At 42.6% G+C, this 18,378-nt stretch overlaps 1 protein-coding gene across 2 annotated transcripts; it reads left to right on the plus strand.

Moving 5' to 3' along the window:
- The first annotated feature begins 9,745 nt into the window (after positions 1–9,745).
- On the plus strand, positions 9,746–17,788 carry LOC123444770 (5'-3' exoribonuclease 3-like). Of its 2 annotated transcripts, XM_045121607.1 has the most exons (23): positions 9,746–10,089; positions 10,665–10,767; positions 10,979–11,055; positions 11,187–11,378; positions 11,531–11,650; positions 11,749–11,811; positions 12,035–12,181; positions 12,289–12,453; positions 12,607–12,684; positions 12,826–12,912; positions 13,619–13,879; positions 13,963–14,058; positions 14,595–14,690; positions 14,855–14,925; positions 15,065–15,193; positions 15,276–15,352; positions 15,449–15,489; positions 15,564–15,638; positions 15,741–15,898; positions 16,134–16,238; positions 16,315–16,390; positions 16,486–16,589; positions 16,670–17,788. In XM_045121607.1, exons 1-23 carry the CDS (start codon positions 9,886–9,888, stop codon positions 17,292–17,294), a joined length of 3,150 nt encoding a protein of 1,049 aa, XP_044977542.1. In that variant the 5' UTR covers positions 9,746–9,885; the 3' UTR covers positions 17,295–17,788. The 2 variants fall into 2 exon arrangements, with proteins under 2 accessions (XP_044977542.1, XP_044977543.1); XM_045121608.1 differs by lacking the exons at positions 9,746–10,089; positions 10,665–10,767; positions 10,979–11,055 and having other exon boundaries at positions 11,286–11,378; positions 11,565–11,650.
- The last annotated feature ends 590 nt before the right edge of the window (positions 17,789–18,378 follow it).

Raw genomic sequence — 18,378 nt, forward strand, 5'->3', positions numbered from 1 at the left:
CTACAGGGTTATCAGCACCCTTTCGGTCAACAACGTGAAAATCAAATTCCTGTAGCAGGAGAACCCATCTGATTAGCCTAGGCTTAGCGTCCTTCTTCTCCATGAGGTACTTAATAGCAGCATGATCATAGTGAATAGTGACTTTGGAGTCAACTATATAAGTTCTGAACTTTTCACATGCAAACACGACTGCTAAAAACTCCTTCTCCGTAGTGGCATAGTTTCTTTGGGCACTATCTAGAGTTTTACTAGCGTAGTGAATGACATTCAGCTTCTTGTCAACTCTTTGTCCTAGAACAACACCAACAGCATAATAACTAGCATCACACATGATTTCAAAGGGCAAGTTCCAATCAGGTGGTTGAACAATAGGTGCGGTTATCAAGGCCTTCTTAAGTATTTCGAAAGCTTCCTCACAATCCTCATCAAAAACAAAAGGAACATCCTTTCTAATAGGTCGGTAAGAGGCCTAGAAATCTTAGAGAAGTCTTTAATGAATCTTCTATAGAAACCAGCATGACCTAGGAAACTTCGTATACCTCTGGTATCTGTGGGGCAAGGCATTTTCTCAATTGCATCAACCATAGCCTTATCAACACAGGATCACCCTTTGGTGTGGGAGGATCCCCAAGCAGTTCAACATGCAGATTATTCTTGAGAATATGATATTGTTCTAAGACAATTTTATCTATCTCATCTCTTTCCTCCATATGCATATCATTTTCATGCTCAAGCAGATATTGCTCTAAAGGATCCGTAGGAGGTACGGCAATAGAGGCAAGAGCAATGATTTCATCCCTACGAGACGACCCTTTTTCATGGGGTTGTCTTCCAAACTTGGAGAAGTTAAATTCATGAGACACACCCTCGAAACTAAAAGTGACAGTCTGTTTAATGCAATCAATGTGAGCATTGACTGTGTTGGGAAAGGGTCTACCGAATATGATGGGACAAAAGCTATCTTGTGCAGTAGCAAGGACGAGGAAATCAGTAGGATACTTCGTCTTACCACACAGGACTTCTACGTCTCTCACAATTCCAAGAGGGCAGATAGTGTCTCTATTAGCTAGCATAATAGTGACATCAATGGGTTCTAACTCAGCAGGTGCAATCTCATCTTTGATTTCATCATATAGGGAACGGGGTATTGCAATAACACTAGCACCCATATCACATAAACCATGGTAACAGTGATCTCCTATCTTGACAGAAACTACGAGCAAGCCAACTACATGTCTGTATTTGTCTTTTGCGTGAGCTTTAGCTATTCTAGTGGAGTCCTCACAGAATTTGATAACATGCCCATCTATGTCCTTGGCTAAGATATCTTTGATAATAGCAACACTAGGTTCAACTCTAATTTCCTCAGGGGGTGCAAGTGGTCTAATGTAACCCCTACGTATCACAGTTGGAGCTTTAGAATAATCCTTTTTCCTAGCAGGGTATGGTGGTTTCTCAGCGTAGGCACAAGGAACAATAGGATCACTAAAAGCAATGACTTTCTCCTCAACTAGATTGGGTTTAACTATGTTGATTTCTATAGGAGGATGATATTTAGATCACTTCTCTGTGGGAAGATCAACATGAGCAGCAAAAGATTCACATAGAGAAGCTACTATCTCAGAGTCAAGTCCATACTTAGCGCTAAAAACTCTAGAAATGCTTGTTTCAACAAAAGATTTAACGCAATCAAACTGGAAATTCATACCTGACTCCTTACCTTCTTCCAGCTCCCAATCTTCAGAGTTACGTTTGATTCTTTCCAATAAATTCCACTTGTGGTCAATATCCTTCTTCATAAAAGAACCGGTACAAGAAGTGTCAAGCATGGTACGGTCTTCATGGGAAAGCCGAGCATAAAAGTTTTGAGTGATAATTTCTCTCGAGAGCTCATGATTGGGGCATGAATATAGCATGATTTAAGCTTCCCCCAAGCTTGAGCTATGCTTTCCCTGTCACGAGGCCAAAAGTTATAAATATAATTCCGATCACGATGTACTAAATGCATAGGATAGAACTTTTGATGAAATTCCAATTTCAACCGATTGTAGTCCCATGATCCAGTATCATCACATGGCCTATACCATGTCAACGCCTTATCCTTCAAAGATAAAGGGAAGACTTTCTTCTTTACCTCATCCTCGGGCAAACCTGCAAGCTTAAATAAACCACAAACTTCATCTACATAGATTAGATGCAAGTCTGGATGTGAAGATCCATCTCCCGTAAAAGGATTAGCCAGCAGTTTCTCAAGCATACCCGAAGGAATTTCATAAAAGATATTTTCAGTAGGTACCTCAGGTTGAGGAACAACTCCACGTGCTTCCGTTTGTGGTGAAGATACCCCGAACAAACTCCTCAAAGGAATAGTTTCCATAGTGACAAGTGACAATAAATTTCAGCACAGTATATAAATGTTTCCTTACCAAAATCCACTTACCAAAGGCGCTTCCTTCCCCGGCAACGGCGCCAGAAAAGAGTCTTGATGACCCACAAGTATAGGGGATCAATCGTAGTCCTTTCAATAAGTAAGAGTATCGAACCCAACGAGGAGGAGAAGGCTCTGATAAATGGTTTTCAGCAAGGTAATAAATGCAAGCACTGAAAGTAGCGGTAAGAAGTGATGGTGTAGTGAGGTGAAACGTTGCAAGCGAAAAGTAACAAGTAACAAGTAGTAGCAACGGTGCAGCAAGTGGCCCAATCCCTTTTGTAGCAAGGGACAAGCCTGAACAAAGTCTTATAAGAGGAAAAACGCTCCCGAGGACACACGGGAATTTCTGTCATGCTAGTTTCATCATGTTCATATGATTCCCGTTCGTTACTTTGATAGTTTGATATGTGGGTGGACCGGCGCTTGGGTACTACCCTTACTTGGACAAGCATCCCACTTATGATTAACCCCTCTCGCAAGCATCCGCAACTACGAAAGAAGAATTAAGACAACGTCTAACCATAGCATTAAACTAGTGGATCCAAATCAGCCCCTTACGAAGCAACGCATAGACTAGGGTTTAAGCTTCTGTCACTCCAGCAACCCATCATCTACTTACTACTCCCCAATGCCTTCCTCTAGGCCCAAATATGGTGAAGTGTTATGTAGTCGACGTTCACATAACACCACTAGAGGAAAAACAACATACATCATATCAAAATACCGAACGAATACCAAATTCACATGACTATTATTAGCATGACTTATCCTATGTCCTCAGGAACAAAAGTAACTACTCACAAAGCATAATCATAATCATGATCAGAGGTGTAATGAATAGCATCAAGGATCTGAACATAAACTCTTCCACCAAGTAATCCAACTAGCATCAACTACAAAGAGTAATCAACACTACTAGCAACCTTACAAGTACCAATCGGAGTCGCGAGACGAAGATTGGTTACAAGAGATGAATTAGGGATTGGAGAGGAGATGATGCTGATGAAGATGTTGATGGAGATGCCTCCCTCCGACGAGAGGAGTGTTGGTGATGAAGATGGCGATGATTTCCCCCTCTGGGAGGGAAGTTTCCCCGGCAGGATCGTCCTGCCGGAGCTCTAGATTGGATCTGCTCAAGTTCCGCCTTGTGGTGGCGGAAAATCCACGAAAAAGCTCCACCCTGATTTTTTTCCGGACGAAACCCTTCATATAGCAAAAGAGGGGGGGTAGTAGGCCGCCAGGGTGCCCACAAGCCCTGTTGCCGCTGCTAGGGGGGTAGGCCGCGGCAACCAGGCTTGTGGGCCCCTGGTTGCTCCCCTGTGACACTTCTTTCGCCCAGTATTTTTTATAAAATCCAAAAAAAATCCACGTTGATTTTCAGGGCATTTGGAGTTGCGCAGAATAGAGCACTCATACTTGCTCCTTTTCCAGTCCAGAATTCCAGCTGCCGGTATTCTCCCTCTTCAAATAAACCTTGCAAAATAAGAGAGAAAAGGCATAAGTAAGGTTCCACAAAGTATAATAACAGTCCATAAAGCGATAAATATCAACATGAAAGCATGATGCAAAATGCACGTATCAGGGAGCATAGTAGACAAAGTTTTCTCTATATTGTCCACATCAGTAGGTTCCTTCTCACAAAAGCAGTTTGGAACATATCTTATGAACAACATGATTATACTCGTCAATGGACTTAAAATCCTCAAGGCGAAGATGAGTCCAATCATGGAGTGCTTCTGCCAGGACTACTGCCTTCTACTGTTCACACCTCGTTTTGAGGGTCAGAAACACAGTATTAGGACATTCCCCGTGTAAATACCCAAACTTGAGATCTGGATGAATATGGTGCCTTATGATGAATAAAGCATCATAGTTCTGATGTTCTATGAGCGGCGTGGCTTCGGCCGGGAGAGGAGTCTTCCGGGGCTGGATTGCACACGCTATCCCACGGGACACAAGACTAGTCTCGATATAGCCCATGTGTGGGTAGTTGTGGCCACTGAGGGCAAGTGAAAAGGACGTGGATGTCGCCTAGAGGGGGGAGAATAGGCGCTTTAAAATAGTTAAGGTTTAGGCTTGAAAAAATGCGGAATAAAACTAACGTTTAATATGACAAGCACAAAACCTACAAACAACTAGGCTCACCTATGTGCACCAACAACTTATGCTAAGCAAGATAAACAACTAAGTGATAGCAAGATATATTACAATAAACAATATGTCTATCACAAAGTAAAGTGCATAAGTAAAGGGTTCGGGTAAGAGATAACCGAGGCACGGGGAGACGATGATGTATCCCGAAGTTCACACCCTTGCGGATACTAATCTCCGTTAGAGCGGTGTGGAGGCACAATGCTCCCCAAGATGCCACTAAGGCCACCGTAATCTCCTCACGCCCTCGCACAATGCAAGATGCCGTGATTCCACTAAGGGACCCTTGAGGGCGGTCACCGAACCCGTACAAATGGCAACCCTTGGGGGCGGTCACCGAACCCGTACACGTGGCAACCCTTGGGGGCGGTTACCGGTACCCGTACAAATTGCTCGGGGCAATCTCCACAACCTAATTGGAGACCCCGACGCTTCCCGGAGCTTCACACCACAATGATTGAGCTCCGAGACACCACCAAGCTTCTAGGACGCCAAAGCATCCACGAAGAACAATATCAAGGGTACTAAGTACCAAAGGTAGTAAGCTTCTCAACTTCTCTCTTCCACGTATCACCGTGGAGAACTCAAACCGATGCAACTAATGCAATGGCAAGAACACACGAAGTGGTCAAGTCCCTCACACTCAAATCCCTCCACAACAACACAAGCTATGGAGAAATATGAGAGGAAGAACAAGGAGCTCACAAAGAACTCCAAGATCAAGATCCAAGGGGTTCCCCTCACATAGAGGAGAAAGTGATTGGTGGAGATGTGGATCTAGATCTCCTCTCTCTTTTCCCTCAAGAACAAGCAAGAATCATTGGAGGGATAGAGAGTAATCAAGCTCTAAGAATGTCAACAATGGAGGTAGAACAAGAGCTCAACGGATGGATAAGTCCAAGGGGGAAGAAGACCCCCTTTATGTAGTGGGGGAAGGAATCAGACCGTTACCCCCACTTTCTACCCGAGCTCCAGCGGTACTACCGCTGGCACTCCAGCGGTACTACCGCGGGCCCCAGCGGTACTACCGTTGGGCCCCTGGTAGTGCAACGGCACTACCACCGCCAAGAAAGTCTTCGCAAAAAGGTCCGTCCACGAACAACCGCTAGGCAGGCGGTACTAAGCTCCTGGAGCGGTACTGCCGCTGACTAGAGGCGGTACTACCGCCAGCCAGCGGTACTACCGCTAGGGCCAGCGGTACTACCGCCAACTCCAGCGGTACTACCGCTAGGTCCAGCGGTACTACCGCTCGCTACTGAAACAACCATAACTTTCGCATACGAGCTCCGAATCGAGCAAACCCAAGCTTGTTGGATTCAGGACGACAAGGGATATCCAAACAGAGACCATGCGGTTATGAAAATGCCAAAGATATAGAGATTTGAGTCCTCTATGAATGAAGAACCGACAAAAACTCCAACATCGAAAACATCATAGTAGATGCATATGGACTCCGTTTTCGATGAACTCGAGCTTGTCACGAAGATGACCATAAGCTCTAAAACTCACAAAGAGAAACACCAAACAGGAACCAAGAAGTATGATGCGAGGATGCAAATGGTTTGAGCTTTCCACGAATGATACGATCAAGCTACTCACTTGAGAGCCCCCTTGATAGTACAACAATCTATCCTAAACAGAAAACCTATCAAGGGCAAACCTATACCTTGCACCTCGTCCTCTTGAGCTAGATGATGATGATCTTGGCTTCCTCAAGATGGACCACCTTTCTTGATTGTGTTGGCTTGATGAATACTAGTTGATTGCTCCCCCATACTCACTATGGGTGAGCCACTCTTCAACATATCTTCACAAGTCCATTGCCACCACAATGGACGGCAAGCTTCAAGCATGATATCTTCGTGCTGATCCACTTGAACTTGCACATAGCAATCTTGATGACTATCACAACTTGACGTCATACTTCATGGGTAGTATGAGATCTTCCCTTTGACGCAAGCCCATGGAAACACACCTAACCCCCACATAGAACTCTCACGAAGACCATGGGTTAGTACACAAACACGTAATGGACAATGCTTACCATACCATGGGATCACTTGATCCCTCTCGGTACATCTTGTACGCTTTGTGTGTTGATCATCTTGATTTACTCTTTGTCTGAGATCTTGATCAACCATTGATGATGATCACATCTTGTAGTCATACTCCATGGGTTGTATGAGATCTTCCCTTTGACGTAAGCCCATGTAAACACACCTAACCCCCACATAGAACTATCACGAAGACCATGGGTTAGTACACAAACACGTAATGGACAATGCCTACCATAGCATGGGATCACTTGATCCCTCTCGGTACATCTTGTACGCTTTGTGTGTTGATCATCTTGATTTACTCTTTGTCCGAGATCTTGATCAACCATGTGTCTCTATGACCATTCTTTGGATAATACCTTGAATACCATCTTGGTCATCATATAAACTCCTTGAACCCAACAGATGGACTTCAAGAAGTGCCTATGGACAAATCCATACCATGGGATCACTTGATCCATACCATGGGATCACTTGATCCCTCTCGGTACATCTTGTACGCTTTGTGTGTTGATCATCTTGATTTACTCTTTGTCTGAGATCTTGATCAACCATGTGTCTCTATGACCATTCTTTGGATACTACCTTGAATACCATTTTGGTCATCATATAAACTCCTTGAACCCAACAGATGGACTTCAAGAAGTGCCTATGGACAAATCCTATAAATGTAACTTAAGGCAACCATTAGTCCATAGGAATTGTCATCAAGTACCAAAACCACATATGGATATATATGTTCCAACAGCAAGCTTCTCAAACTCTTTGATAGTCATCTTTGCCTACATGAGGAATTAACGATAATTAATTTATGGGCGGTAAATTAAAACCATCATGGTTATGTAATAAGAAGGCAAAAGGTTGATGCTCAAGTGAAAACTTGAAAGATTCCCAACCTCAATTGTGTGAACATAACACAATGAAGATCACTTAGATCTCATAGTAATAGGCTGCATTGCTTTTACCTTGTGTATGCTACATAATCTGGCCATCTCTTGGGCCAGGCCGGGCTTATGCTACATATACCTGGCCATCTCTTGGGCCAGGCCGGGCTTCGGGCCGGGCTAGAGCAAGCCCATCGCAGAAAACCCACGCCCGAGCCCGGCCCGGCCTGACTGTCGGGCCTAGATTCCAGGCCCAGGCCTGGCCCATCACTGCTAATTTCCGTTGGGTTCGAGCCTCGGGCTGGGACCCTTCCTTAAAACGCAAAAACAACAAATCTAGGCCCAACCTAAATTACTCTTCGGGCTCAAAATTCAGGCCCAAGCCCGGCCCATGGGCAAGGACAGGCCGGGCCGGGTTTGGTCACGCCGGGCTGGGCTGCCCAGGGCGAGATGTAATGCTACAGTTTGAATAAAAGGAATACACGTTGAAGGCAAACGCTTGATGAGATTGATGAAGCGTAGACCTCACAGTAAGAGGGGATAGTGTGCAAATCACCAGTAGATTCTAACTCATTACCCTGTGATTCCAAATATAACGAGGGGGTATTCAAAAATTAGCAAGTTTGATATGCGAGAGAAGATGATCTCAATCGCAAAAACATGTTCAAAGAATTTGATATGTGATAAACATATGGAACATGTCATTCTTCCCGGATGAAATATGATACTTTATATATATAAGCAAGCCATTGCATAATATAATCACACCTACTAATATTTTCATAAGTCCTAACTAGAATAAAATATAGAATATGGACTAGCATGTAAGTAGTCAAACTAGGTACTGAACAGTACTAGACATAGTCTACAATTGCAATAATACAATAATTACTACTAAAATTAACTAAATTCAGAGAAAAACAAACAGCAACAGGGTAGCCCGAGGCCACCCAAGCAGCTTGGGCCTGGGCCTGCCCGGCCTTTGGCTGGCCAGCATTCTTCGCATGAAATAAGCCCGAGTCCATCATTCAACATTTCAGAAATTTGTTAATGAAATTGGTATGCGACGACTTAGGGACCTGCAAGCGTCACGGGGAGTCTTTTCTTGAGATATACTTGTTTAAGACATCACATCATGCTATTTCTTTATGAGTTTATGTTTTAGGTTCTCATCAAATTTTCATGAAAAACTTTTTGAAGGAGAATCCTTTTGAGACGATATCATTATCCGGACAAATCATGAGATGACTCTACATGGGTCAATCGTAGATTAGGGAAGTGTTAGGATTAGTTACAAATACTCCCTAGTCGGTCCCCTCCTTAGCAAAGGCATCCGGCCCCTTGCCCGTAATTAAGGGGAAAATCTCCCCTTGCCCGTAAAGACAGAACGGTTGCTCCCGCAACCGGGCCCTCATCCCCTCAGGCTGGAACCGACGTCTCTCGTGAGATCGTTACGTCTTCCCCCATGATATAAATTATAGATTCATGTACATTGATAGGCATATATTGCACTTTTTCTTCTTCTACTCCCTCCGTCACGGTTTAGAAGGCGCGCATGATCAAACTCTCGGACCAAGGTGAATCTTGATTGACTCTATTTTTTTTGCAAGTGCTCACACAATAACCGCACGACGCCTAACTATTTGAGAAGATAATGCACAGTAACTCACACAACCACTAAATGAGAAGTGCATGCAGCCTACTAGTACTTCTAATTAATTAAGCATTAAATGCCACTCGTCTTAAATCCTCTTCTATTCTCAAATTGCATGTAAACGGAATCACGTCTTCTAAACCGTGACGGAGGAAGTAACAAATGGTTCCGAAGGAACGTTCCGTAGTTAGATAGTTTTTGTTTTGTTTGAGGGAACCGTAGTTAGATAGTTTTTCTTTTTGAGGGAACCGTAGTTAGATAGTTGCTCTCCATCTTGGTGCAATGAGCGTAGTCTGGGCTGCGACGGGCTCAGTGTCCCTTCCCAATTTGATACGGCCGGCCCGGCTCGGCCCGCTGACGCCGGAGTCAAACCTCTTGACGCTGACGCGTGGGAGAAATGCAGAGAAGCCCTTGACGCAGACGGCGAAAGAGCTCTCCGCCCCCTAGCCGTCCCCTTCCTCAGCGACAGCGAAGGCATCCAGCCCCGCGAGGTCCAGACCGCAAAACCGCCTCTCCTCGTGCCCCCACCTCAGATATTTCCACGCCGGGAACGGCATATACCTACCGTCCCCGCCTCGTGGCCTCCCCCTCCTTTTTTAGGGTTTCGCGCGTCACTCTCTCTCCCGCCCCGCCCCGCCCCGACCCCGTCCGCTCGTTTGTAGGGTTAGGGTTCCGGCGAGCAGCCCCTGCCCCCCGCCGCCGGCGGCGATGGGTGTCCCGTCGTTCTACCGCTGGCTGGCGGAGAAGTACCCGATGTTGGTGGTGGACGTGGTGGAGGAGGAGCCCGTCGAGATCGAGGGCGTCAAGGTCCCCGTCGACACCTCCAAGCCCAACCCCAACGGCCTCGAGTTCGACAACCTCTACCTCGACATGAACGGGATTATTCACCCCTGCTTCCACCCCGACGACAGGGTACGTACGCTCGCCCCCTCCCCCGCGTCAATATCGAGATGTGTTATTATGTTTAGATGATTGGGCTGTTCGATTCGGTGCTTCCGGGCGAGGAAGGCCGCGAGTGGCTGGGCTTGGGATGGGATGGCCTGGCTGCGTAGATACGTGGTAGATTTGTGGGAGCTATGCAGTTACACCCGGGGGGAATTAAATTACTTGCAGAATGGTAGTTGCCATTGAAGGGAGCTCCTAAATTGTCCCCAAACCATCCTGAGGTTTCAGGAAGATGCTGTAGTTCAACTATTCCAATTTGATGCTGCACTTCCATGACCAAGTCCGAGACTTTTGTTTTTCTGTCAAACGATGCTGAAAATTAATTTCTGGACAAGTGAATCTGCCAAGAAGATTCAAGTTACTTTTTGTTAGGAGGCTCTGCAGTTTGTGGACTCCACACTGCTGCTTTAACAGCAGTTTTACTGGAAGCATTTTATCCCCCCTAATATGAGCGTTCTAACATTTGCTTATTGCTCAATTGTTATCAATATCAACTTCTGAGCTGACCGTGGTTCTTTATTCTATTGTATTTTCTGCCACAGGCCTCGCCCACAACATTCGCTGAGGTTTTCCAGTGCATGTTTGATTACATAGATAGGCTCTTTGTCATGGTTCGCCCTCGGAAGCTTTTGTACATGGCCATTGGTACAAATTTCATCTCTTTGTTATCTTTTCTGTTTGGCTGTTCTAATGTTGATCAAACTGATGTAGTCATACTCTTCCTTTAGAATGAATAGACATCCTCTTCCCCGAACAATGGCAAAACATGTTAAGCTTTCCTTTGAACAACTTACTATTGTCCGTACTTGCGTTTAACACATTTTCTCCATTTGTATTATCCTACAATGGCTTACAGATGGTGTGGCTCCTCGTGCTAAGATGAACCAGCAGCGCTCTAGACGATTCAGAGCTGCAAAAGATGCTGCTGATGCGGTCAGTATTCTAGTGGAATTATCTTCTTATATTAATATTCAGTATAATCGTACAATTCTACCTATTGTTATTTGTGAACATCCGCAACCACTTATGATTGCACTCACTGGTCACTGTTGTCCTATGTCCAGGCTGAAGAAGAAGAAAAGCTGCGTGAAGAGTTTGAGAGGGAAGGAAGGAGGCTTCCTCCAAAGCAGCAATCACAAACATGTGATTCTAATGTTATTACTCCCGGGACGGAGTTTATGGCTGTTCTATCAGTTGCTTTGCAGTACTACATCCACCTCAGGTTGAATTATGATCCTGGATGGAAACAAATTAAAGTAAGCATACCTGTTTCCTAATTTGTCATTTAGTGTTGGGATTTTTATTTGTTAATATGTTTGGTCATATTTCCTTATGATTCAGGAACACCATGGATTGGTATTAGAAAGTATGTAGAAATAATATGTATCCTGATTACAATCTTTTGAAGGTTATTCTTTCTGATGCCAATGTTCCTGGTGAAGGGGAACATAAAATCATGTCCTACATTCGTGGCAATAGGAACCTTCCTGGATTTAACCCAAATACCCGACATTGCCTGTACGGCCTGGTAAGTTCCGTTCCTGTATGCTTAATGTTCTATTTCGTGTTGGGCAATATTTTATCTGTTAGTCTTGCTAACGCATAAATTTAATCTCACGAATGCAGGATGCAGATCTAATCATGTTGGCTCTAGCAACACACGAAGTGCACTTCTCTATACTGAGAGAGGTTCTCTTCTCATAATACAGAATTTATGCTTTTTACCATATATACATGCCGCAGCCTTGTGCTAAGAAAAAATGTTACATTTTTTTGTATTTTCCTGTTGTCTATGTTGCTACTCTAGTTACAAAGAAATCAAGTTCTTTCCTTCAGAGCACTGCCTTTTCCTTGAACATGTTGTTCGACATTATGCCATGAAAGCTTATTTGCATATACTTTGTGTTTACAGGTGATTTATACACCTGGACAGCAGGACAAATGTTTCTTGTGTGGTCAAGTTGGACATCTAGCAGCAAAGTGCGAAGGAAAGGCAAAACGGAAAGCTGGGGAGTTTGATGAGAAGGGTGATGAAATAGTACCGAAGAAACCCTACCAGGTAATGAGATCAATTTCTTTTATTGCAACCTGTGATTTGATGCTATTCAGTGGACTTACCAATGAACTTATTTTCATTTGTGCTGCTCCACTTTTGTGCCTTCACAGTTCTTGAATATATGGACCCTACGAGAGTACCTAGAATACGAGTTCAGAATGCCAAATCCAGCTTGCAAGACTGATATTGAACGCATCATTGATGATTTCATCTTCATGTGCTTTTTTGTTGGCAATGATTTTCTTCCACACATGCCGACACTAGAGATCCGTGAGGTTTGTTTCCTATCCGTGAGGTTATGTAGTGTTACTAATTAGTAAATTGGAGCTCTGTCTTCTCTTTGAAAGTTCGACAGGTTTCATTTTCTCTTTCTACTTTACTTTCTTAGATTATTCTCACACGATGTTAACCTCCATATCTGTCTGCAGGGAGCTATTAATTTGTTAATGGCTGTATACAAGAAGGAATTTCCTAATATGGGTGGCTATTTAACCGACGCTTGCACGGTATTCAAATTTCATTCGTACATCATCTGATCCAAGTGGTTTGTTAGAAATATATTTTGTTTGAAATGATCCTCATATTTTGTTTGAAATGATCCTCGTGGGTTTCTCAGCAGTAACACATTTTTATCTTCATTGTTGTAGCCGGATCTGAATAGAGTTGAACACTTCATTCAAGCAGTTGGTTCATATGAGGATAAAATATTTCAGAAAAGAGCTCGTTTGCACCAGGTAAAGATGACATCTATCTTGACTTTGTTCTCAATTGCTTAACTTCAACTATACCTGGTGAGTGTATGGTGAAGAGCGATATCCTACATGTCATTTCTTCTCCATGGATGATATCGTGTGCTTTCTCATGTTGTCAAGTGGCAACTAATCTCCCTCGTTGTTATAATTGTCTTCCTTGTTCACAATATTCCTCATTTCTGTATCTTGGCTCCATATAGCTTGATGTCTCTGCTTTTGTAGTTAACTGTATTTTTATTATTTAAGCAGGAATTTTTGTTATTAGATGCTTAACTGTTGTTAACTGCTGAATTTTTGTTATTTATAGCTTTCCCATGTTGTAGTTAATAACTGTAGTTAACTGTATTTTTGTGAATATTATGGTTTATGGAAATTTTACAGAATAAGAAAATATAGGGGTCTCTATCCATATATGTGGTTATAGTTTGATATGTTATCATGAAATTTGCATTTGGCATAGCACATTCACAAAGGTCAGGCCAGACATGCCTCCACCATTCGTAGCCATTTCTTGAGTTGTGTACTCTGTATATCTCTTGGAACTAGACAATATAAGTAAACGACTCTGGACTGCAAATGTTTCCAGACTTACTTATATACATTTGATGCTCAGCTGTTATTATGTTAGCAACCAGTAGTGGGTGCTTTCACTTACAGTTTACATTTTCAATGATGCTATCTTCTGTAGCGTCAAGCTGAAAGAATAAAACGTGATAAAGCCCAAGCAAAGCGAGGTGATGATGTGGATCCCCAAGTCAGGGGTGATCTTATTGTACCTGTTGCACGTTTCCAAGGATCTCGCCTTGCCTCTGGGGCTGTGGCTTCACCATTTGAACATAATGGACGTAGCACGGAAAAGGGCAGTCAAGCTAAGAAAGCGCGTATATCCTCTTCAGATTCCAGCCTTTCTGCTGCTGTTGTTGAAGCTGAAATTAGCGTTGAAGCACAGGTACTTTATTTGATCTTGTTTGAGAAGGTGTTATATTTGTTTGAAGATATGTTTTCAACTGAATCTTGCTGCAACTTCTACAGGCACGTGAAAACAAAGAAGACCTGAAGTCAATGCTTAAAGTTGCACTTCGTGATAAATCAGATCTTTTTAATTCTGAAAATCCTGAGGAGGACAAGGTATTTCTTGTATCTTTGGTTATCTGTGCAGAAATCTTCTTCTGCTGCTGTATCTGTTCATTGCAGTTGTAAGTTCAAGTTCAACAATGCTATGCATATTGTCATGACATTGTTGAGGGCACTGGCCACTGTACGTCACCAATGTTAAGATATCTTTACTTAGAGATCTTAGTGATAAGATAGGTCTAAACTACATTCCTGGTAGGGTATTACTCCCTCCGTTCCTAAATATAAGTCTTTATAGAGATTCCACTAGTAGACTACATACGGATGTATATAGACATATTTTAAAGTATAGATTCATTCATTTTGCTTTGTATATAGACTCGTAGTGTAATCTCTTAAAAGACTTATATTTAGGAACAGAGGGAGTATTATATATATAAGTTAATACATTACTTACTTTAGGGGCTAGGTATGTCATCCCTTCGGGAATTGAAAGTACACTTCTATTTTTTGGACCTTCCGAGACTGTTTATATATATTTTAATTGTTAAAAAATTCAGGTGATAACATTGTTTGTTAATAATATTCAGATAAAGCTTGGAGAACCAGGATGGAGGGAAAGGTATTATGAAGACAAGTTTGGGGCAAGAACGCCTGAACAAATTGAAGAAATACGTAGAGATGTTGTAAGTATCATGGAAGTGCCTTCAATATACTGCATTCATGATTCATTATTGACACCATACCCTGTTGCCATTATTACTTTATTCATGATAGAAAATGTCACTTGATCATTATTTGAAAAATGCATTTTCCTTAATTCTTATATGACTGCTCTATGTTCCTTCAGGTTCTCAAATATACTGAAGGTTTGTGTTGGGTAATGCACTACTATTATGAAGGTGTCTGCTCATGGCAATGGTAATGTAGCATGTTTTAATTGGTCAAATATAAGACGTTACACTGTTTTATTGTAGCACAATTGCTGATAGTTTTTAATTGTTCCTCTACCCATCTCATCGATACCTGTTTCATTCTAATTTCTTCTTACTATATGTAGGTTTTACCCTTACCACTATGCTCCCTTTGCTTCGGATTTAAAAGGTTTAGGCCAGCTTAATATAACTTTCGAACTCGGGTCACCATTCAAACCTTTCGATCAGCTTATGGGAGTTTTCCCAGCGGCGAGGTGAATGTGCTAATATCTTCTTTCTCAATCTTAGTAACTTGATGGGGTGGATTATTTGATAGGTTGTTTCATTACATTTCAGCTCACATGCACTACCTGTACAGTATCGGCAATTGATGACCGATCCTAGTTCACCGATAATTGACTTTTATCCGATTGGTATGCTTATTTTGCTAATATATGATCATGAATTGTATCAGTTTCTCTTAGAACCTTAAGCTGGTTCTAATCTGTTTTAACCTGTGTATGCTGCAGATTTTGAAGTAGATATGAATGGAAAGAGGTTTTCTTGGCAGGTACATTTATCTTAGTAAGCATACTTATGTATATTATACATCTTCCATATTTAACTAAAATTTGTACTTTACAGGGGATAGCCAAACTGCCCTTCATTGATGAAGATAGGTTGCTGTCTGAGATTAAAAAAGTCGAGCATACTTTGACGGTATGAAACAGTATCACATCTGTTTATTGCTTTATGGCATATGTAATAGAAGATCTTGTTTTAACCTTATAAGATTTTCCATATTTTCCTCGTCTTATGTAGCCTGAAGAAGCAAGGCGAAACAGTACAATGTACAATATGCTTTTTGTGAATGGCGCACACCCAATTTCGCCTTATATCTACTCTCTAAGCAGCAAATTCGGACATCTGGCTGATAATGACCGAAATGAAATTAAAGAGCAGCTCGATCCTTCTGCTAGGTTAGCTAACCCTACCAGGATTCTTGATTCACTGCAGATAGTATTTCATTGTTAAGTGTAGTAGTTACATGTCGACTGATTGGCCTTCTTAGTTCTACTCAATGGGCTTCTTGCTGGGGCCTGTGCGCAAAGTGAACATGAGTAGACTGCCATCGTATAGTATAACACATAGCCCCTCTTTTATGAGCTGCTATAACTATAACATTACTTAGCTGCTCTTGCTTATTTTGTGCAGTGGAGGAATGAATGGTTACATCTCACTTTGTGGTGGGGATCCAAGTCCGCCCGTCTTCAGATCTCCGGTGGATGGACTGGAGGATATTATGGACAATCAAGTGATGTAAGCTCATTTCTCCCCTGTATTATTAATATGATCTGGCACTTGAATTCAAGATTATGACATTTGCCTTCCATAGATGCTCGATCTACAAGCTTCCAGATCCTCATAAGCACATAGCACGTCCACCTGTTGGTGTTATCATACCCAAGAAGGTACACAACTGATCTTATTTTCGCGTAACATCAACATAAGTATATCATTCCACTTGGGAATTGTTCACTGTTAACAAGCGTACTTTGGTCTGAAGGTTGTTGAAGCTGGTGATCTGAAACCACCGCCTGTGTTGTGGCATGAAGACAATGGCAGGAGGCCTCAAGATAATAACAGGAGGAATTTTAATAACAGCAGCAGGTAGTGTATGAGTCTTTACCCTATTTAATCAATACTTGCTTCCACATTGCAAATCCTAACCTACCTTTGAAATGGTTAAGGCAAAACCCTGCAGGATCGATACAGGGCCACCAACTAGGGGAGGCTGCGCACCGACTAGTTGCAAACAGCTTGAATGTTCGTGGTGGCGGACAATACTCGCCGGCTAGGCCATATCAAACTATAATGAATGGTATGCATTATCCAAACGGAATGCCACCAAGGATGCAGCAGCCTGCTGGACGTTCTGGTTGGCATGTTCCTAGTGATAGTCTACCCAATGGTCAGGCGGTGCCATCAGGTCATCAGTATACAAGAGATAATCGTGGGAGGCAACAACCATATGCGAGAGACAGCCGCAGCGACTCAAGAGGAGCGGGCCGACATCCATCTGGATACCATCAGAATAGTAGCAACGCATATTCATCGCATACTGCTCCTCCGTCATCGGGTTTTGGACGATATGGGCAACCCCCCTCGTATGCTGGGGTGTATGGTGGTGGGGCCTACCAGCCTGCACCATATGCAGGAGCCCAACAGTGGCAGCAGCAACAACCTCCTAGTTCCTATTCTGAAGGTGGGGTACCTGCTGCTAGACCTAATTCCCGACCGCAGCAGTCACAGAACCGCTACAGCAACTTGGATAGGACTTCAAACAGGAGGCCACCAGGTCAGGGTCGCTACTAGGCCCGCTTCCTCTTTGGTTCTAGCCCTGGCTCTGCTGTTACTACTTGCTAGAACTTACTTTGACTTAAGTCAGGCATAGGAATAGAGACACAGCATTTGCAAAGTCTGGGTGATCTTCAAGCTTCTTCGTCGTGGTATAAAAATTACCTAGGAAGTGTTGTATACTATAAATTATTGCCAGATCACCAGATACTGGAGTAGACGCATCCAATTTGCAAATTCTGGTGATCTTCAAAGCTTCTAGGCAGCAGCAGCAGCAGCAGCAGCAAAGATTGTAAGCGGCGTGTTGTACACTAGCATTTATTTTGAGACCACCAGATGTTGGTGGCTGATTTCCGTTCTTTCATTTGGGGGCATGATATATAAGTTATCTGCTGTTGGGAGGATGTTCACAAGTTTTTGTATTGTAGAGATGATGTATGTATCTGGGATTCATTCAATTTTGATGATGGATAATTAGATATATGCATAAGAAATCCCATTTTTCTCTTATAGATGCTGGTATTATTGGGTTTGATTAGATATATTCATCCAATCTGTATGGATTTGTGATTCTCTAAACTAGTGGTAGTTATTGGCATGATTGAATACTACTATGTGCTATTATCATGAACATGATGTTACTGTGGCTATGTACTATCCATACTGATCCGTCCGTTGATTCCAGATCAAACGGGTTAGAGAGGGGGCAAGTCACCTTACTGTTCATCGACGAATTGCCACTGTTCATGGGGCCCGTAGACAGCCCCTCCGACGGATCTTTGCTCCATAATTCATTATATATTTTAAAAATAATTAATAAAAAGTTCTGTTCAATCTTAAAAACTTTTATTTTTGCATAAAAATAATATCAAAGTCTGCTCAAAACAATGTTAGTTCTGGTTAGTTTTATTTAAATTATGCAAATTAGAGCCTAAAATCAAAGCAAAAGTGTATGAAAAATAGTAGATACGTTGAAGATGTATCATACATCTACGATGACACCTAATATGAAGTGTTGGCGGCATGGGTGACGATTTCCTCCCTGCAATCTCCTAATGAAAAACTCTACTTTGGATTGCCCCCTCCCCCTGTACACCTCTTC

The sequence above is a fragment of the Hordeum vulgare genome, chromosome 3H, assembly GCF_904849725.1.
Source record: "Hordeum vulgare subsp. vulgare chromosome 3H, MorexV3_pseudomolecules_assembly, whole genome shotgun sequence".
Lineage (NCBI taxonomy): Eukaryota > Viridiplantae > Streptophyta > Magnoliopsida > Poales > Poaceae > Hordeum > Hordeum vulgare.

Coding starts and splice junctions, on each gene's coding strand:
- LOC123444770 (XM_045121607.1), top strand. CDS start 9,886: ATGGGTGTCCCGTCGTTCTACCGCTGGCTGGCGGAGAAGTACCCGATG. Junction 12,685..12,825: donor ATTTAACCGACGCTTGCACG/GTATTCAAATTT, acceptor TCATTGTTGTAG/CCGGATCTGAATAGAGTTGA. Junction 15,639..15,740: donor AAGTCGAGCATACTTTGACG/GTATGAAACAGT, acceptor CGTCTTATGTAG/CCTGAAGAAGCAAGGCGAAA.